Genomic DNA, 22,126 nt, shown 5'->3' on the forward strand with positions numbered 1-22,126 from the left:
GTTTATTTAGGGAGATGTGAATCTGTAGCTGCCATACTGTTCTTTTGCTCTCAGCCTGCCAAAAGGAGGTGGATGGTAATTACTGCAGCAGTTAAATTTTACTTAGAATCTGTGTTTAATTATTCAGGATTTATTTATTTATTTATTTATTTTAAAAATCACAGCTGTAAGTTAATGAAGTTTCCAGTTAAAGAGTGTGACCATATGAAAACTTTTACTATGTACATGTGCAAAGCTCTCTGGTTTGTCACAGTATCCTTGGTGGTCACTAATTTGAACATTGTATATAGGAATATGGTATATTCTCCATGAAAGAACAGTGAACTTTCATTGTTTCTGCTCTGTTTAATTTATATCCACAAACATTAGAAAGGTGGCATATTAGGAAACTGCAACGGAAGCTCTTGGCAAGATAATTTTGTCTTGACTTGTAATTTCATTTCATTTATCATGTATAAGGGTTGTAAAAGTCTTTAGTGTTTTGTTTACGTACAGTTTTGAGTTTCTCCTCTGTACAGAATGAATGCAAATGAAGAAATATTTGTTTTTTTACGGCAAAGAAATAGAACTTGTTCAGTATGCTCTTAGTCTGCACTAGTTTAAGGAAATGCACAGGTTAGCAATTTAAAAGAGTGTTAGTGTTGATGGAGTGTAATAAACTTAACCTCTTAATTTTAATAATGTATGGAAACTTGCAAGGAGTAAAACACAAAAAAATAATAATGGAAATACCTTTCCTCAGCTGTCTCTAGTTTTTCAAGACCATGCAGTAATATTGTTTTATCACTGGATCCCAAAATGCTGTATTTAATTAAAAAGGAAGACTGGCAGAAAACCTCCGCAGTGTAAGGCATTATGCTGAGAAGCAGCCTTAGCTGTTTTCCACCTTTGGTTTCTCTGGAAGGTTTTGGGTGGGGCAGTTTCACTATATGGAGTTTATAAACTTGCCCATGACTGTACAGTACTTGATGAGTTCTTGCTCTGCTGTCTCCATTGTTCTTTGTTATCATATAAGAAATGGAGGTTTGTTAGTAGTTCTTAAAAGATGGGCATTTGTTTTCCAGAAGCCTAAATACTATGTTGATGAAATGGCAATGTTAAAAAAATTGTGAAACTGGTTGTTTTTGTCTTTATTTAAATTAGGATATTTTTGCCTTCATGTCCTTGACGCTTGCTCACACTAGCTGTTCTGTATGTAGGATTTCCTTGGTCTTCAGTGGTCAGAATTCAGTGTGAAGGTTTTTTGTTTTTGACCCTTAGGCATCATGCAGCAACCTGTGACACTGAGTTGTTTTATAGTTGGCTGACACTGTCTGTAACTATTTAAATCAAAAGGTGTAGTCATGCTTCCCTGACCGTGGATTGTCACCAGTTCTATTGGTATTGGCAATGGCACTAGTGTTCACGTAGCTGCTTGGTTCATCTTTTGATGGGGAATTTAGCATTCTAAAATAATCAAGGATGTAGTGTTGTATAGCATCTAATCCAGTGAAACTAGGCAGTTGCCAAAAGAGGCAATCCCAGTTCGCCTTTCTGGCCTTCAGCTCCTGCTGCTCCTTTTTTTGGTCTCATAGCTACAGAATAATTTGGTTTGGCTTGTTCACCTGATGAAAACTAATCCATGAAAAAGTGAGGAAAGTTGCCATCTAAAATTAATCCTTTTGCTCCTCTGCAGCTGGTCCATGACCTGCTATCATCATAAACATGAGAAGATTAACATCTTCTTAAATGCAGATCAAGCAATACCAAAAGCCTGTTCTTCAGATTTAATGATCTGACTTGTAAGTGTTTGCTTTCTCTTGGTATCTTGACTTTTTTAGAGCTTACGCTAATTAATTTATAGTGTGAGTTGGATTACCAAACTTGCTACAGAAGGATAAATTGGATATCTGCCTATCCTCGAATTGGAAAAGTGTCTGAATCTGTGGAATGGAGCTGTTGGCTACCATTGCTCAATAAACCTGCTGCCTTTCTGACAAATTCACTATGAATACGCTACTTGAATATTTTTTAGCTCTTACAGAAGACAGACTATGGAAACTTTATGAAAAATAATGTATGCGTGGAAATAAATTAATAAATCCAGTCTCTTGTAACATTGGGAAGACAGAAAACATGTCTCTGCTGAAGTGTTTAGGAGATACTTAGAGAATCTTGTTTTATGAATTATCCTCTTACCACTTTTGTCTGTAAAGTTCCTTGAGGGTAAGAGGCTGTTTAATCCAGCAAGATTGTGCTGGGTCTTTGAGGTGGGAGAGGATTTGCTGTGTAAAACATCTTATAGTCAAAATTCAACTTTGCTGATGGATCTTCTGTATGTTTTTTCTTCAATAAGCATGCATGTTTAAAAGTTGGGAACAGAGTTTATCATTCTGTGAAGTAGCAGGTTGCTATAAGGTGAGAATTTTCCCTTCTTATCCCAGCTTCTCTTCTGTGGAGCTGTTTAATTCTTTAAGGGTAATAATTTTGTTATTTCTTAACTGAGAGTGAGGAGGAGTGATGAATCAAATCTAAATAGCGCTGTTACATAAAACTCTAGCCTGAATGGCAGTTCTCAGTAATAATTAAAAAATAAACTTTACTCTTATTTGGGAAACATAACTTTTGAGAAACATAAGTGAAGGTTTATTTTCCTTTTCTATAACTTGGATAGCTGACTGTTACTGTAAGTAATATACCCAGGCTGTGGAATGGGAAATAAAAGACACTTGGTTTTGGTTTTAACTGTGACTGGGGTGATCGTGTAGGTTGGATGCACAGGTGTATGAAGATTTCTTTAGAATATAGATAGGAACAATACTTTTTGCTTTAAATGTTGTAACATTTTCGGGACCCAAGTCTTGCAGAGCAGGGCTGGTCTGCCATGGGAGCATGGAGTAGTCCCAACCGCAAAGTGAACCATCAGCGGGAGCTGGTGAGAGGGAGATGCTGGTAGGCCTCTTCGGGTCCCTGCTGCAGAGCATAGGTGGCCTTCTGTCCTATCTGGAGAGAAACAGTGGGACCCTTGACAAGCTGTGGGCATCGCCTGCCTGTAGAAATGCTCCTGAAGATCCCTCTCCTTATTGCTCTGAAACACAGCTTGCAGCCTGCGGCTCTTGGCCACGTGAAGAGATAAGTGTGTGATAGTACCATCAGGAGCGCTGCCAGCCTTGCCTTATAAACGAAGAAAAAATGTTTCCTTTCAGCTTCTCTTACTTTTTGTTGTAGGGTATTTGTGCACGTGCCCCAGAGCCCTGCAGTTTTTTGCTTTGACATGCTTTCTGGCTAGAGGAGGCAAAGCGAGCTCTGCTTGTGTGCTGCTGCTTTATTTGCATATGCTTCAGAATGATGCCAGGCACTCCCTTCCCTCAGGGTCTAAAAATATTGCTGTTGCAGCAGTCTGCTTCAGGAGCAAGATCTTAATTGCATCAAGTGGTACCTTACTGGCAAGGATAAGACCCAAGATTTTATTTTTCTGCTGAAGAATTGTTTTCTTCTTTACCTTGCCGAATCTGCTGGGGTTGGAAAATGTTTAAACACTTGTGCAAAAATAGCGAATTACTGGTAACCTATTTCAGAATAAATAAGGCTTCAATAAGTATCTTTGGGGAAGAAAACATTATATTGGCGTTAACAATGCTTTTTCTGAGAATCCTGTTTGTTTTTTTTTTTATTTATTTATTCTGAGCTCATTAGCTTGCAGCCTCACAGTCAATACGTAACAGCTTCCAAAGCTTTGCTTGATTGTTATAGAAAATAGTTATTTTGTGCATGGTACCCCTGATGTAATCTCAGGGCTTTAATTTACTATCTCTATGCTTTGACATAATACTCAAATGGTACATGCAGGAATTCATGTAGGGTGGGAAAGAGTCTGTTGCTTTCCTGATGAATATTAATTTTATGTTATATAAATGTAACTGATGCAGAGGAGTGAACTCTGATTATTTGAAAGAATGAATGTGTTTATTGAATTTAAAAATTTATCTGTAAGCGGACCGTTCTGAGGTTGCAAATATCCAGTATTGTTTTCATGGTAGGATGGTTTGGGGACTCATTAGGAAAATGAGAAAAGGCAGGAGACTGATGTTTGAATGTGTTTTTCTCTTACGTTGTTTAATCTTTCAGGTTAAACAGCAGGGAGCCTCATGTGGAGCACTTTTGTCTGGTTGGTTAGTAGCACACTTTGTGTACCCACTGCTCTGGAAGTGTGTGCAATGTGATTTCTGTGGCTCCTCTAGGGTCTAAAGCTGCCCTTCAAATCTTGGACTCTGCATTACAAGGGACTACTTCAATAGAGCTGCGAGAAATAGTCAGCATATTCATGATTGCTTCAAGTTATACATTTGAGATTAAAAGGCAGTAGTAGCGAGTTCAGTCCAAAGACCTGCCCTGTAATAGTGGAATGAAGGCCAATTTCTAGTACTAAATACATCCTGAGGGCATCGGATACTTGCCTGAGAACCCTTGATTGAGTTCACTTCTGACTTGAGGGAGAAAGTATGGCAGGGTGGAGAAGAGCAGGAGGAAGCAATACTACCTCACGCTTTTTGTGGTGGCAGTGCTGGTTTCTGCCAGCTTAGAAGTGTTTGTGGGACATGGCTTTAAGGGCATATTTTCCTAGGCAGCTTAAGCCAACATCAAGATACAACTGGGCTTGTCCACAGCTGGTAGAGCCACCCCAGAGTGAGCTAGCTCAGGGGAGCCTCACTGGTGGAAAGCTAACACAGCCACAGCAAATGAAGATGTGTGTTTAAGGAGGGGGCTGCTACTGGGAGCATTACTGTCAGTATCGACCTGGGGTGTCTGCAGCTGCCTTTACCAGCCTACCGGTTTTTCTTCCTCCATGCTACGTGGCTTGCCTGTGTACCGCTGAGCCAGGTCATGCTTGGTCTCTATGGCTTTTTTGTTTCTGCAGAGGAAAAGTTTTGAAACTCTTTGTTTGCGTCTAGAACTGGGAATCATTGCAAAATCTTTTAAGAAGCTAGGAAGGTCATCAGAGTGCAAGGATGGCTATAATTTTATTGGGATGATGGCATTATCTTTAAGAATGCAAGCATTACAGGTAAATTGTAAGTGCATCACTGTGGGGCTGTTTGTTCCCGGTTTGCTGTTTTTGTTAATCTGCCCTATTATACAATATCTCTTCATTGCTAGAAGCTTGTAATTTCACATCCCGCACATAAAACAGTAATGTGCTTTCAATTCTGAATTGAGGATGTATATACGCTGTTGTACTCCTTCACTGTTGTCTTGAAAGTTTTGCTATTTAGGCAAGCCGCATCTTTTAGTTTAGCTCTTTCTATTTTTAGGTTGTAACAGTGATTTTCGGGGGGGAACCTGTGAAGTCATTTGATATTACAGAAGCATTTATAGCACGTTCTTAACTGAGGAAACAAAACCAACTTTGTGCTAGCATGCTAAGAAGAAATGATAACAGGTCACACAGTTTGGGCAAGAGCAGGCGGGAAACAGAAGAACAACTTGGGCTGTTTAGTGTGGAGGGGAATACATGTGAAGGTGCAGGCTGCTTTTGTGGCAGACAGAGTAGGAAGAAGCCTTGCTTACCTGGGCGCAAGCCTCTTGCACAGGCCTGTTGGAATTGTCTGGGTTGTCTGTTTCTCAACTACAGGCCCTTGTGCATGCATGCATATTTGGGAGAGCTGAAAGAGAGCTTACTCAGATGAATAACTTGTGACACTCGCTCAAACATAAGATTTTGGACCCTAACAATATTGTAGGGCCAAATTGTACCAATTTCATTAAAATAACAGAAAGATTTTGACCCCTTGCTTGGGTTATTCCCTCTCATGTGTAAGGTGTGCTAGAGAGGTATATATACAACTCATCCAGAGAGCAATGTTCAGAGTTGTTGATGAAACAAAAACCTGGATTCAAATCTTGTGTCTTCAAAGTACTGGAAGAACTGGTGCTTATGGTGAGTCCCCTGCAAGGCTGCTCCTGCCGCTTGGGTAAATATTGCCACCAGCTGGAGGCTCGCTGCCAGAAAGCACTTCCAAAAGCATGTGTGGGTTGTCTAGGTCTTTTACATTGTTATTTCTTTGTGCTTGTTTGAGAAACTTCGAATGTTATTTTTATAAATGCATGTAACCACTCTGATTGTATTGGGCAAAATGACCTGGGATGGTCAGTGTGATTTTTATGCTGCTAAGGTGTGTGCTGGAGTAAAGTAATTCTCAGTATCAGGCTTCGGATATCTGATTTAGGCTCCTGCGTGCCCATCTTAGGTGTCTGTTTTGATACTTCAAAGGCTGTAAAGCATACTGGGGGGGTTCTTTGTCATGAAAAGAGCTTTGCAAATTTAAGGTGATATTTACCGCTTACCTGAGGCGGTGACAACTGGACTTCAGCTGATTTTTGTGAGAGAGAAGATGTTTGTCTAGGGAACGATTGGGTCACCAGGGAGAAGTTTTATAAAGGGAGCTTAGGATAGTGCCTTGCTTATTTCTGGCTGGAAAACACAAATGCTGGTTTTAATCAACTACAGCAACTTGCTCTAGTGTGGACTTCCTCCGGGGTGTTAAAATCCCAAGTGCTTTGTGTGGAAAAGAAAGCCCCATTAGAACAGGTAAGATGGTGGCTTGGCTTTGCGCTGCCCTCCTATTGAAGAGGCAGTACCTCAGGCGGTAGTTTATTATGTTATTCTGGTAATTTCTATAGGATTAGAAAAGAAGAATTTATCATTTTATACATCTGGGTTAACCGTGTCCAGGGAGTCTTTACCTCAGCTACATTGGATTCAGAAGAGATCTGAGTTTGAAAGAAACCCGAGGGAAACCAAAATAATGGTACATTAAGCGTTTTCCACTTTCCTTTGTATAAAGGAAATATGAAACTAAACTGGTATAACTGTGCATATTCTGAAACTTTTGTGGTGACATGAAAGTCTTAGCGTATCTGAAAGCAGTCCTTAATACACTGCTTTTGTAAGTGGCGTTTCTCTGATAAAATTCTCTATAATCAAGTTGGACAGAAAAGTTGATCTTATTCTGTATTCATAGAAAACCTTTAGCAGGCAGAGAATACAAACATATGCTCTTCAGAAGTCTCAGCTGTTGTATAGCCAGGGGAGTTACAACCTTTAAGATCTTCTTAAAAGTAAGTCAGCTTCTCCTGTAAAAGTGTGCGTTCTTAATTTGATTTCAGTGTTAACACTTTTTTCCTTGTGTCATGTGGACTTTTTAGTTAGCACAGTTTTTCCCCATGAAAATGTCTACCAGAATTTGGGCTTTTAAGTTACTACTCTGTAGTAGTAATTAAGTATATATATTACTCATTATTAAATATATATAATACTGGTTATATATGGATCCAAGTTTCATAATATGATGATAAACCACAGAGTCCTTTTTCTGAGGAGAGGTGCTTGGAGGAAGCGTTTTCCTTCCCTGCATGCACGGAGAGGCGCAGAACTGCCCAGTGTTTTGCAGGATGTCGGTGGAGGAGAGATTAAAACGTAGGTGCTTTATAACTCAGCTTGTTGTACAGCTCACTGGTTTGTTCAGGTTTTTTGTGCTGGCTGATTCCACTCACACATTCAAAATATTCTATGCATTCTAACTCTGGTCTTTTATTTTAATCTGTTAGTTTAGTTATTATTGCTACAGACAGAATTATTTTCATCCTTCTGTGAAATCTGTATACAAATCAGGCTTGATTAATGTTTTCCCGTTAACTTAAACTTCTATATCTAGCTCTGTAAAAGCCTAGAAATATAATAAAACCCTCCTGACAACCTCTGTGTTGTAGCAGTATTGAGTGCAATAACCTTAAAATTATGATGAAAAGTGCTGCATAGATGTAGCAAAGGAAGAAGCAGTCTTTTCTGATGTCAAATGAGATATAAACCTTGGTGGAATGGAAGCATTGTGATGAGACTTGGGAAAGTGTGTGCCATTTATTAGGCTGAAAACAGATTTTTGTTGTCTTTTTTTGGTGTGGAGTGTTAGTCTTTTGTCTGTTAATAGTAGGTCCGAGAGATGCCTCTTATCAACAATAAAACATGGGAAAGGATGAAATGCTTTCAGTTGGATTCCAGAATATCCAACAGAAACTTGGAGATAGGTGGTTTTTTTTCTCTCTCTCGAAGAGCACACTAAGCCTAATGTTACTTGTTATTGCACTTAAAAGCTGATAAACAGCCATGGTTTTGAATAGCAGAAAAAAAAAAAAGGGGGTTATCATTTCCAAGTTCAGGAAAAGTACTTGTGTTAGTTTTCAGTTATATTAGCTGAAATTTTGTTTTCTGTTTTTGTGGTTTAATTTGCAAATTTAAATAACCGTCTTGAAACAAAGATTTCATTTATGTTCTAGTGTGGTTTCACTAGTTGTAATTATTCCTGTTACCTTGACTGTGCTACCTTAGATCTGTGGTGGAAAGTTTTGCCTTTTTTCCTTTCCCTTTTGGCTGTGTGGCAGAAACAAGTTATCCAATGTTGTCAGCTGTTGTTTGGTTACACTTTCTTAGATTTTTTTAAAATCTGTTTCTTTTTGTATTTTCTCTTTTTGTTTCCTCAGTCAAGCTTTATATTAAAAACAACCTGTCGTTTGATTTCATTATTACTTGTGAGCATTAGGCATGGCTTATAGTTGCATTATCTTAACGTAGCCCTTTCTATTCAGCAACCTTATATGTATTCTTACCATACGGGAAATGGTTATGCAAAATGTGGCACAAACACAAACCTGTCAGCCTTATATTCACGGTTGGCAAATACAGGGGGGGAAGACAGAACAGTACTAGGAAGGTCATGAGATGTTAGTCTAATTAGTATGGTTTTGGCAGAGGAAAATTGTACCATGCTGATCTGAGAATTCTTTGAATTTGTCATTGTTATGGACAAAGGAGGAAAAAAAAAAAAAGAATAAATTAGAGCTTTCAAAATGCCTTTGACAAGTTCTTATCCAAGAGGTTGTTGAACAAGCCGAGGGAGTCGTGGGATGAAAGTGAAGGGTTTGTTTGTGTAAAAGGCACAAGGAAAAAAAAAGTTTTAATCTTGGCAAAGGTAAGCTCAAGAGTCTAGAAGCTGCATTTGAGATATTCTCTAATGATCAGGACAGCAGCTGGCTAGTAAGGTACTGACGCTTTTATGGGTGACACAAGTAAGGACCAAACTTCTAATGAAAACCAAAACAGCCTGACTGATTGGACAGAACAGGGATGGTTTGGATTTTAATGAGAATAAATATGAAGCAACGCGTGTAGAAAGAATGAATGTAATCTGCCTGTGTCTTACAGAGCTTTGCATGGATTCAGAAAGGGTGCTGGGCATCTGTGTGTCAGGTTGAAGGCAAGTCTCTGTGCAGTTGGGTTTTAGAGATAAGGTACTGTGGCATTATAGACACTGTTGCTGCTGGTCTTTTCCAAGTGCAAAATTTAGTACGTTTCAAGACATGATTCCATGTGCATATGACTGCCAGGATTATTGATTGTGTAAGGACCTCTTGGAAGAGAAACTAAATGCTCTGGGCTGAAACATAAACTATCAGAGGGCAAGATGGGATCTAATATAGAGGACAAACTTGAATTTTGCACATTCTTGCATGTCTGAGACTGGTCATCAAAATCGGAGAAAATAGTTTTTTATACAGGAAATTTTAATGTGGAAATCATGGAGTAGTCTGTAGCTTAAGTAGGTTGGATAAAACCACCAAACCCTGATTTCCTACCCCAGGCAAGAGTAGTATTTTTCTAGATTAAAATTCATTTTTATAATTGGATAAACCCTCCAAATGTGTGGATTGCTTTCTTCCTAGTACTTCTATTAAGTGAAGAAAGGGTGTTTTAAACTAGAACTTCATGCAGCTTTGCAGGTAAGAAAATATGAAGGTATTTGTGACTACTGGCTCTTTATGGATTGATGTGTGGTGATATTTTGATAATTGAGAAGTAATAAATAGGTTTCCAAATCCTGCATATCACCTGGGAAGTGAGAGGATATAACATCAGAATAGTGCAACCTCTTGTGTTTGCCATGACCATAACTGCTAAAGACCAAGCAGGGTAACAGTAAGAACATATGGGTATGCTTTATTGTAAGTTTTCAGTGAATCCTGTCTTGTTTTTTGCCAAAGGAATTGTTTCCAGATTACAGGACTAAAAATGACCAAGTTACTTGATTCCTATGAAGAGGAACAAGTTGGCAGATACTGCCCCTAGTTTCAGTAAGATCTGACAGGGCTGAAGATACTTTGAGGGGAAGATCTGCAGATGGGATTTATTTCTTCTGTAATCCCCTTGGGAAAGTAGGCAGACATTTGGTTAGTAGGCTTATATTTAGGCTGTTAAGCAGTTGTATTGGATGTCTTTGGTGGGTTGTTTTTTTGGGTTTTTTTATATTAAAAAAAACACTTTGTAAAGTGTTTGGTCACCTGTTGCTGCTGGTGCTTCTGAGAAAAGTTTGTGGTGTGAGTCTTAAGTAAGGTCTGCTAGGTACATTGCCATCTTTAATAAAAATCCCCACAATCTATCTGCTGTGACAGAATCATGTAATTTTTGTTATTCCTCCAAAGCATTTGACAGAAGCCTGAAAGCTAGAAATTTTGCTCAGAAACACCAACAGGGATCAGAATTGGAAATTATTTGGCTATTTTGACGTTACTTATCCAAATCTTGTTCTGTAGGTATCTTAAGCATATTCCTGTCTACTTCTCACAGGTTCTGTATACATGCTGAAACTTTAATGTATCTTTTAGAGATTCCCCATGTTTCCTATCCTTTTTGGAAATAAAGCACCATTATGGGTCAACAATGTCAATCTTTAAACTTATTTATTAAGGCAATAGTTGAATGGATAAAGGTAGAGGTAGGATTCTTCTTTTGTCTTTTTCATTGATTTTGTTCGGTGCAGTACAGAAGGTTCACTGGAGTGGTGTGGGTAGAACACTTTCTGCAACAGAAGGACATTCCTTTTGAATTTTTTATATATGGAAATGTACTTCTACCTGTCCAGGGGTGTCTCTCTCTCTTGTGTTACCTTAGACAAAACCTTTGTTTCTTGAGTCACTGTCTTTACTAATTAGCTGAAGCAGTGTACCATGTTAACCTCTGTGTACTGTTTCAAGTGTCTATCTCTCTGTACAGAACACTGCATGGTGTAATGCAGAGATTACTGCTTTCAAAATGACAAAAAAAAAAAAATTGTTATTGCAAATGCAAATGTTCCTGTTATTGAAACTGATGCATGTTTCTGCCAGTAAGCAAAACAGTAGAAATAATGTGGTGAAAGCTGTCCTTTCTCTGCTTGCATGTCTCTAAATGAAATTAACTTCCCTGCTGAAGTCAAGATATTGATAGATAGCATGTTAATGTGATTAACCAGAAATCAACACAGTATATTATGTGTGGAGGTCTCTGAAGGGGGCAGAGTTCTTGCTTCTTATTCCTGAAGTGTGACCAAAGAACACTGAACTCTGGCATTCCAAAATGAACAATATCTGACTTTCTTTGTTTAACTGCGAATGCAAAGTAATGCAAAATATGTAAAGATGACAATGTTAACTGGTGCAAAAAAGAAAGCAAGAAATGTATGAAAGTTCTCCTACATTCTAGTGGGGAAAATATAATTTAATACTCTGTCACTTCTCATTGAGATTTATGCTTGCTTTCAGCACTTAAGGAATATATATTTCACTCTTTAAATAAACCCAAAATGTCAGGGAGCAGCAGCAAAGGCAGGCTGAAAGGAAGGCAAGCTGGGAATCAATGGTGACAGCAAGGCAGGTAGAGACAGTGTCCTCATTGATAAGGATGCAGTCCTCCAATACCTGCCTGAGGCAAACAGGGTATATCTGGTGACAGTAACCAGGTTTAGCCAACAGTCTGGGTCTCCAGGCAAGTCTACAGTGATGATCTGAGGTGAAGCAAGGAAGTCAAGTCAGTGGATCACGGTCTGGATCAGTGGGGTGCATGGCCAGGCACAGGCATGGCTGCAGCATAGCTCAGGTGAGAACCAAGAACAAATGCCTTAGTTTGAATGCAGCTCTTGAGTGAAGGTGAGGAGGCCCCAGACAAGGCTTCTCACACCTCTTTCTCACACAACTCTTCACAATGGTCTTTACTGGTAATATTTGCCTTCAGGAATCCCAAGCACCTCAAACCAGTGGCAAAGTCTGGAGCAAAGAAGACACAACCTTATTAGAGGAGGATCACATTAGCAAACACTTAAACAAATTGGACACATGCAAGTCCGTGGGACCCAAGGAGTACACCCACAAGTGCTGAGGTAGCTGGCCAAAGTCATTGTGGGACCAATCTTGATTGTCTCAGAAAGGTCATGATGGTTGGAGGAGACTTCTGAAGATAGGAGTGACATTTGCTTTCTTCCAGTCCTCAAGAAGGGCAAAAAGGACTATCCAGGGAATTACAGGTTGGTCAGCCTCATCTTCATCCTTGGGAAGGTGTTTGAGCAAATAATCCTTTAAAGCATTGCTGAACATACTAACGGCAGGATGGTGATTGGAAGTAGTTGGCATGGATTTACGAAGGGAAAATCATGCCTGACCAACCTGATAGCCTTCTACAACAAATCGACTAGGTTGTCGGATAAGGGGAGAGCAGTGAATATTGTTTACCTTGATTTCAGCAGGGTTTTGTCACTGTCTCCCATTACATCTGATAAAGTATGGACTAGGTAAGTAGACAGTGTGGTGGACTGAAAACTAGCTGAACTGCTGGGCTCAAAGGATTGTGATCAGGGGCATGAAGTCCAACTGGAGGCCAGTCACTAGTGGTGTATTCCAGGGGTTGATAACGGGGCCGTCCTCGGAGATACTCAAAACGTAACAGGACACAGTCCTAGGCAGCTGTCTCTAGCTGACCCTACTTTGAGCAAAGGGGTTGGAGTAGTCAATGTCCAGAGGTGCCTTCCAACCTCAAGGATTCTGATTCTGTGATCCAGGGTTGCACAGTTGCACAGTGTCAATGTTGGCCTTGACCACAGGCAGCTAAACTCTGCCAAGATTGGTTTTTTTTCCTACAGTGTGAGTTTTTCCTACTTATTATCTGTTCTTTCATAGACTATTGGATGACTTTTTTTATGGTGCAGGGAAAGGATTAATCTCAAAGTAGATTCTGAGCTTCGACATACCTACAGAACAGATGTTGGCATTTGCGCTTAAAACAGTTTCATTCTAATGCTGTTCATTAGATACCCCAACTGTTAAAAACCATAGAAGCATGACATAGGCTAAATATCCTTGCTTTCTCAGCTCATGCATTGTCCTAGTTTCATTTGTTCTTTTATCAGGAAAGTTGGCCAATGGATACAGCCATAGAGAAAGGATAGATAGAAACTGCCAGATAAATGTTTTCATTCTAATTACTGACATAAAAGAATTATAGACCATGCCACGCTAATCATTGTTATGAACTTCTTATTTAGGTTGAATTTGGTTGAAGCTTTTGTGGTGGATCCAGAACTACGTCAGTGCCTTCAGGAAGATCTCTTACGTCGCTTCCCAGATCTTAACCGGCTGGCAAAGAAATTTCAGAGACAAGCAGCAAACTTACAGGACTGTTACCGAATGTATCAGGCTATTAATCAACTGCCTAATGTTGTACAAGCACTAGAAAGACATGAAGGTAATGCTACCCCCATCTATTTTCAATGTTTTATAATACACTGATGATGCAAAGAAATAGTGTGTAGATTTCCAAAGATTACTTTTTTCCTGTGTACTTTTGTTGCAGGAATAAAGCTTAAAGACATTTGAATTTGAAATGAGCTGAAATTCTGAAATGCCAATCAGATACTTAAAAATAAACATAGCCAAATATTTACATGAAAAAGCATTCCAATTAGTGTGTAGCTGAACTACTTGAACTGTTAGGTGATGTTCTGGTAATTTTTGACATCGACTTGTCTCTAAGAATTCTTGACCGATTGTGTGTGTGTTATAATCTTACAAACGAGATACCATTCATACAATATTGTTGTGTCCCTTTTGAATACACTTTCCACTTTAGGTTGTAATTAAACAAAAAAAAAACAGTTTAAGCATTATTGGTATAATTTGAATGGCTTTTTTTTTTAAGTCGTAATGCTCCTGTATTTGATGAGTAACAGGGTTTCTTCTGATCTTCATTGGTGCGAAGCTCAATGCTTTGACAAGCAAGTCTAGAACATACAAAGGTTGCAATTTCTTTTCCTTTTCTATGTATTACCAAGAAAATGCAGAATAAGATAGCGTCAGCATAACGGGGGGTGTGTGATTCAATACAGCAATAGCAGTCATAGCCTGTCAGAAAGCATATTTTTGTAGAAGCCTGTTAATTTGTTTGCTTTCTGCAAAGAGATTTTCAAGCACCAAAGCCTTAAAGAGAAATAATTTTTTAAATGGTACGGTTACAAAAATTTCTTTCCTGTATTTGAGTAGACAGTAATATTACCCAGTATCTTATACTTTTCTGTACTATAGTTTTATGACTTTAAGTAATGAAACTTAATCTTTTAAAGTATTAATTTTAAAATAAATTAATATTTGGTTGCTGGCTGTGTAATTTCCAAAAGCAGTTAAGATCTAAAACTGGGAAGGAACTGGCAGATACAATACAGTGATTGTCTTTCCCTTAGTATGAAGCATTGCTTTGTTGAGATGCTTGTTTTTATGGATAATGAAAGCTGAGGAGGGGAGGTAATGACTGAAGATGACTTTTTTGTTTTTTAGACATAAGAAAACTGCATAAGATGGGAAAGGGCTCTGAGTCATCAAATCGTTTTGCTATTGCTGGCAAAAGGGAGCAGTTGTTAATTACTCAAATTGCTGGGGCATAAAATCTAGGTACTTACAAGATGTCTGTCTTCAAGAAGCTGCTTCCCATCTCAGACTGACACTCTTTATTTTAAGCCTGTAAATATTCAGGATATATACAGGAATTGCATGCTGGGTTCCAGGTGTATTTTTACTATATTGTATACAGTGGCTTGAATACCCCCTTACTGCTTTTGGAAATACCTCTTATTTCATGTCCTAGTACTGTTCTTTCCATGACTGTTGCACTGGTGTGTTATAACCATGTTGTGATCAAACTTGGCTGTTTCCCATCCTTTGTCATTTCCAGCTGGTTATTCCCCTACTCATAGTGGAAATCTGTTTATCTATTAATGCCTCATCTTACTCACTGTTAAATTTTACATCATTTCTGTTAGCCCAATTTTCAAGGTCAGTTAGTTATGTTCCTGACTTATTTTGTTCCAATTTAATCTACTGATATCTTCCACGTTGTATGTATTGGTGAATTTTATAAGCAGCCTTCTTTTGTGCATTAATATTATTAATTCACACATCTTAAACAGATAAATGCTTGTATGAGCCCTGGAGGAACTGTATTGCTGATGTCCTTCCAGCTCATTCATCTTTTGCAAGTCGGTGATGTCCTCTTTATCTGCCTTCTGATCATTGTATTAATCAGGAATCTTGCATTTTGGCATCCCATGTGACACTGTATTGAATACTTTAGAAGAGCCTAGATTAGGTCTACAGGTTTCCCTTTGTCTTAGGCAGCCACTTATCTCAGACAGATCTTGCGCTATGCAGGTATGATCTGCCTCTAGTAAACCTGTACTATATTTTATCCCAATTTCTGTTTTGCTCCTTGTTCTTTCCTCATCATTTTTTCTAAGACCTTTTGTACCATCAAAATGGCTGGTTTAAGTGCATTTAGTTGTTGAGATTTGTCTGTTTTCCCTTGATAGAATAGTGTCAGTTTTCATACATCTGTCTGCTGCCAAACTAACTATATAAATGTTTCAAGTTTGAAGATTAGTGCTTGATTTTAATTTCTATGCAATGTTTTAAACGATATTAATACATTTAATGCATGTAATAAAACACTTATCTGTGCTTCAGTAAGTAAATTATGGTTTAAATTAAAAACTGTACCTGGGAGCAGACAGGCTTTGTGATCAATATGCATCTCTGCTTGTGACGGTACATAGGTCTATTATTCTTTCTCTCAATGGTTAGCTTACATGTTAATAATGTTGAGTAGGTGCAAAAGTGTTTTTTTTACCATGCATCTTTTATATGAGTTTATGAATGCAGGTGCAAGACAAGTTGGAGTGTAATTTAGAATTTTTCAATCGTGTTTCTTGTTCATATTCTCTTAATGCCAACTGTTATGCTTTTAAGAGAAGCATACACGTACAACTCTTATAAATCCTCAGTATTCACTGACTCCACTATTTTACTTCCTTCAAGTGTTGGATACTGAATATGAAGTTGGATTGAAAGTGTAAATCAATTTTGCAGTGTATCAGTTTGAACCATATCATAAATGTATGTAAATACATTAGTATTTTATCTACTTAATAAATTAATATTTTCTAATTTTTGAATGTGACATTTTCCTATGGTGTCTGAAGATGTACTCTTCAAACTTAAATAATTAAATGGCATCATGAAACTTTCCTACTTTCAAGAAAAGAAATTGTAATTGCTGCGTTAAGTTCAAGCACAATCATTTTTCATTAATTCAGGAATATTGAAGATCATTTCATTGTTTGCCATGCACTCTGTCAGCTGGTGCACTGGGAACCGCTAAGTCCACTCTGAAGAACGGACATGAAACTTCTGTTCTGCTCTTCAGTCTCTTCCTTCTTTACTGCCTCTTTTTATTTTCTAGGTTGGTTTAGATGTGTCTTCTTACAGGAGGGGAAAAAAAAAAGATGTGACAGAGTGCAAGACATTTGGAATAAAAAGCAAGCTATACTTTATTTCAGATCTCTCTTAGTTTTGAAGATTTTTAGTCAACAGAAGACTCCATTTTTACAAGTTCAATAATCTCTCAACAACATTTGTCTCTTAGTAGATAGTAATCAGTTAAGAGCTTTAACTTGAAAAGCTTGGGGGAGTGGGGAAGCAAAAAGGCACAGGAGGAAAAGGAGAGAAACCAACCTTTTTCTTTCTACTTGAGTTACAGCGCTGAGAGAGAAGAGAGATTCCCTTGGATAATCATGTCCTCACTGTGTGACTTTTATAAATTTGTACGGAAATTTTTCTTAGGAAAGATTAGGACTTTTTCCCTAGTCTGGTAAGAAATTGGGAGGCTCTGGAATAGCCAGAGCTTAATTCTGTATTTCTCTGTTAATGTGCAAAGCCTTGCCTGTAAACATTGGAGGCAAATGTTGTAATTCTGTACATAGTCCAATGACTATAAGCACATAGCATTGGATTCTTTTTGAGGCATTTTGTGTAAATCATATAGTCAATAATGCTAATCTTTCTGTGATTAAATCATAACTTGAAGGGGCTGCAAAGATGTAAACATTCATTTACTGGCAGAGCATTTTCACAGCTGGCTGCTGGATAGGTGCTTATTTGTAGGCCTGAAGAAAATACTTCTTTCACAAAATTGGCAATATCTGTGCAGGCTAAGTTAACTGTGAACTGCATTTTGCATTCGATGCTTACAGTGTTCTATGGACTTCCAACCAATATGTGTGCTATGCAGTTATACTTGGTGCTACAGAGTACCTGTGCTAACAAAATACTTTGGAAAAGACTAATTTAATTTTGATGACTTCCTGTTTAATGGAAAGAACAGTGACTATAAAGATCTGGTTAGAGTAGATTTTTTTTTTTAAGGAAAACAAAACCAAAAAACATACACCTCAATTTCTATTTATGTCCGTATTGTAACCTACCAAATATTCCCAATTTTTGGTAATTTTGAATTAAGAAAAATTAAAAACTCTGAGTGTGGATGATGAGACTTCCACTTTGTGTCTTTAAAATTTGTTGCTGTAGAATACACTTTTTACAAAAGCCATTTCAGCTTTTTATGTGCAAGAACAGGTAATGTTCAGACAGCAGGTTTGCTTTCAAACTGTTGTTTGTCTGTAGTTTTACTCATAGTAGAAGGGAATTAATGCCACCAGATATGAACAATGACAGAATACGTACAAGCTTAATCAGAATATAAATTGGATAAAGCTAATTTCAGAAAAAGTTATGCATGTGTCAATGAAATAATCATAACCAATCTTAAAAATTAACCAGCTATATAGTTGTGCTGTTTATCTTGGATAAGTGAATTCTGGTAAAGTTGTAGGGTTTTGTGAATGACAATTTTTCTTGTTTGTTCTTAACAGGAGCTCACCAGATGTTGTTGTTGGCAGTGTTTATAACACCTCTTAATGATATCTATTCTGACTTCTCAAAGTTTCTGGAGATGATAGAAACAACATTGGACATGGATAAGGTATGGGCTGGTGTGTGGGAGGGGGTTTACTTAGCAATTAAAGTTTCTTACTGAACTTTGCAATCTGCTCTATGCTTGCTAAATTTAATTGATCATCTGTATTAGCTGTGGACTGTATGAAGACTGTTATTAGTATAGCAGTTGAATATCAAGAGGATATTCACCCACTGTCTGAAATTATCTAGCCAATGAAAAAATGCTTTGGGTACATGGATGCTGTGGACCTGAAACTATTTTTTAAAAACCTCATCAGTATTAAAAGTGGGGAAGTTACTTTGTCACTTTTCTGCTTCTTCATATTTTCAAAGTTACTGTGATATGTCTCAAATCTAGAATGTAGCCAGAATATGTTTATTACATATTTCTCTGCTTCTGTAAAGTTCATTAGACTTGGTTTTATTTGGTGGGATTAAGTCTTCATAACTAACAGTTTGCCTCTGAAAAATGATTGACCTAGGTATAAAGACTGACTTTACTTTCCAGTGTAAAGACACTTCTCACTAGAGAGAAAGCTACTACAATTATGTTAGCCTTGCATCTACACTTGCTTATAGAATATTACTGATGATGGGACTATGCTTGCAAGGGAAAACTGGCATTTTTTTTCGGAGGAAAAATTGGCCAAAGAAAGCTGGAAGGAACATTCCTGTTCCTTAAATCTGTAGTGGAAAGGAGAAGGGATGAGTATAAATGGCTGACTTACTGTTGTTTAACATTGAACACTTAAGACACAGGCAAAAACATGAACCGTTGCTTAACTGGGTGAAACAATGCCAAGATTTTTAGTGAGTTTTGTACATCATTTTTTCCCATTATATTTGTTAGAGAATTAGTGAGACGTATTTTGAAATGTACGTGCTTGGTTAGAAACGTATTTAATGTTTCTTTCTCAGTAAGATGTTTCAGTCATTTTGGAAAACTTGGGAGGGTTTTAGGGTTGTCATAAGTGTCAATCTCAGCTGACTGTAGAAATGCGAGATCTACCTAACCATGTGCCAGGCATGGTAGTAAGGGCAAGGTGTTGAACTTCTGAAAACTGCGATGGCTTTAAAATTTTGAACATGCATATTTTTCTCCAAAGGCAGAAGCACTGCTTTTTATCTCTTTGTATTGTGTATGCATTCATCAACTGCACTTTACTGTTTAAGGAAAGACTGTTTGATTGACATATTGCTGTAATTTGTGATATATGCTAGTGAAGAAATTTATAGCTTTACACTGGTTGCAGACCATCTGTTGATGCAGTTTGTATGCCCTGGGACTCTGTTTTCTTTAAAACTAACAGCTGTTCTAAGCCTTCACCCTCCATAGTCCAGCTCTTCAAATTTCTTTTCAGCTTCTACTTTAAAAATGTTTTGTTGTCCTTCTAAACAGAATCACAAGTCAGTTATTTTTAATCAAGTCCCATAGAATCCGGTGTGTTGGATTTGGATTTTTCCCCTTCAAGATACTGGAAAAAGGCTATAGATAAGCCAACACTGGTCTTAACAGCAGAATAAACCTTGTCTGTATGAATGTTAAAACTTGAACTTTGACTTGAAATTCCTCTTAGATTTTTAGGGAATTCAAACAAAATACCCAGCTCTATTCTGAGTGTGATTGAAGGACAGGTTGTCATAGCAACTAAACTATGTCAATAATCCATTCTAATATAAAAAGAAACATCTAAGTTCAAAAAGTGTGCAATGTGGTTATTCATTTACCTAGGTGTAATAAAAATTGAGAAACTGTCACTTCCATTCCTGTCTTTCACCGAATCATAAGGGGCCTTTGAAAAACCATCTACTCCAACCTCCTCCTCAAGTCAGGGCAACTTCGAAGTTTGTTAGCGCTTTCTGTATGTAGTATTTTGGTTTAAGTATTAAGAGCACAGCCCTTTACAGAAGGACTTGTTTTTCAGATTACCTAGCTAGCTTAACATAGTCCCAGATTCTGCAAATTATTTGCTGTCACCTCATTCATTTGAGCACCCCTTGGAAATGTGACTCACTTAGGTCTTATTTCCTGTAAGAAAACATACGCAGGTATGAAAGTGGTGTCAATGCTGTGACGTTAGTCTGCTACTTACCATATTAAATATTTTATACTTTGAACATTCATTTCAGAGTAGCTCTGAGCAAAAAATTACATTAAAAAAATGCAGTGTATTTAGTAGAACAAAAGGGAATGTCTGGCTGCTTCTTATCCATATTGCGTTAAGGGATTTGCTTTCATTGTAACCCTTTGCATGACTCTTGCCAGTAAAAGGTTATATATAGAGTGAAGGTGGTAGCAAGAGTGTTCAGACCAATCTGTTGCATGTCTGTTGCATTCTTTAATCTCTGAAGCAAATTTAACATTTGTATTTAATGCAGTACTGAGTTGTAATTTAGACTTAAGTGCATTTCAGCAATCAGCATATCAGTGAAATATCACAATGATGGTGAGTATTTTTATTCTTCTTTTGGGGAGATGAGAGGGGAGTGAGTTGGGTGCACTGGTATTTCCTTCCATTTTTCTGGTGAGGTGTAGCCTTACTGGACCATAACTGCACCAAGAACTCAAATACCACATTCCTGTTAATGCTTGTCCTGCCAGACTGTTGTCCATGTTCACACTGAGGGCTGTGGAAGATAAAAGCAAAAGTTTGCTTTAAGTGACTTACCTAATTATATCTGAGATAGTGCTGTAGGAGGAGCACAGCTTGAGAAGACTGTTAGAGGGTAATATAGTTGTGGGTGCCTGATGTTTTTATATATTAATTAGTAGCACAAGTTTTTAATATTTTTAGTAAACCATAATTATTTTACTTCCTTAGCAGTTTAGCTGAACTTTTAATTTAATTTTAAAACGTTTTCTATTCATTTGATCACACTTGGCTTTCACTTGGAGAGTGTGGTCAGATGGAGCAGTTCTGTTTGTCATCTGCTAAGGATTACTTCATGAGGCCTGAATGAGGAAGGAGCTGCCCTATAATAGATGGGGTGGGTAATGCAATATATTAGAGGCTGTCTTCAAATGTGGATCTTACACACTTTTAAGTTCAGATTTTTCAGGCTGAGGTAACGGGATATAGGCTGCTAGATGTCTTAAAGACTTGGTATCTACACCTGGAAAAGCCACCGGGCACTTAGCCTGAGGCTGGAGTGCCTGGTCTGCTGCGAACCGGTTCTTGAACTGCTACAGTCCCTAACACAGACTATTCATGTAAACGGAAGCTGAAGTAATTTTACTTTAATGCTCCTGTCCCAAAACTTCACAGCGGTTTAGGATTTATTTCTCACACGCTAGCAGCCTCTGGGTTCATTTGTCATCACAGGTCTGTTGGAGCTGTAATGGAGTTAGCATGTGAAAACTAACTCCATCCCCATGACTGCTGGACTGAGCAGTGGGTGAGGCAGTAACATAGCTTTTTTGCACATTATAAGCTCTAGCCACATATGGAACTTTGCTTGCAGTGAAATGAAAGCTTGCCTGCAGCAAGGAGGCCCTGAAGGGTGGAATTGCAGGGGATGGATTCCATTCTGGTCAGCCTCTCTGACATGGCAACCTGGGTGAAGGCTGGAACCGACAGCCAGACTGGGTGCCCTGCTGGGGCTGTCGGAGCGTTATGGGTCCTTGGGAATGTTACCTTCCTTCTCCTGAGGTTATGGGATTTCTACAGCTTATTCCAGGCTTCAAATAATTCTTTGAAGCTCTGAAACAAAATTACTTTTCATTTGACTGTCAACCTTGGTTGTCTCGTGAAGCCAGTCGTGACGAGGGCTGGTGTGTGTGGCGTTTGCATCCCAGCCTTTCCAGTTTCTGTTTCAGATCCAGGATCTGCCCTACAAAACCAGGAACGGTCTCTTCTGCTGTATGCTCGGTCAAAAATGTTCGTTGTTGGTCTTTTAGCAGAATTATTAAAGGAAAAGGAGGAGCAGGCCTATCAAGAGGGACATAACA

At 38.2% G+C, this 22,126-nt stretch overlaps 1 protein-coding gene across 1 annotated transcript in view; it reads left to right on the forward strand.

Moving 5' to 3' along the window:
• The window catches only part of MSH2 (mutS homolog 2), a 54,479-nt gene that overhangs the window by 14,042 nt on the left and 18,311 nt on the right, over window positions 1–22,126 (forward strand). The window contains exons 7-8 of the mRNA XM_076334732.1: window positions 13,383–13,582; window positions 18,093–18,202. Coding sequence (XP_076190847.1) covers window positions 13,383–13,582; window positions 18,093–18,202 — 310 coding nt within the window. The remainder of the gene's footprint in view (window positions 1–13,382; window positions 13,583–18,092; window positions 18,203–22,126) is intronic.

The sequence above is a fragment of the Aptenodytes patagonicus genome, chromosome 3 (assembly GCF_965638725.1).
Source record: "Aptenodytes patagonicus chromosome 3, bAptPat1.pri.cur, whole genome shotgun sequence".
In the NCBI taxonomy this organism is placed as follows: domain Eukaryota; kingdom Metazoa; phylum Chordata; class Aves; order Sphenisciformes; family Spheniscidae; genus Aptenodytes; species Aptenodytes patagonicus.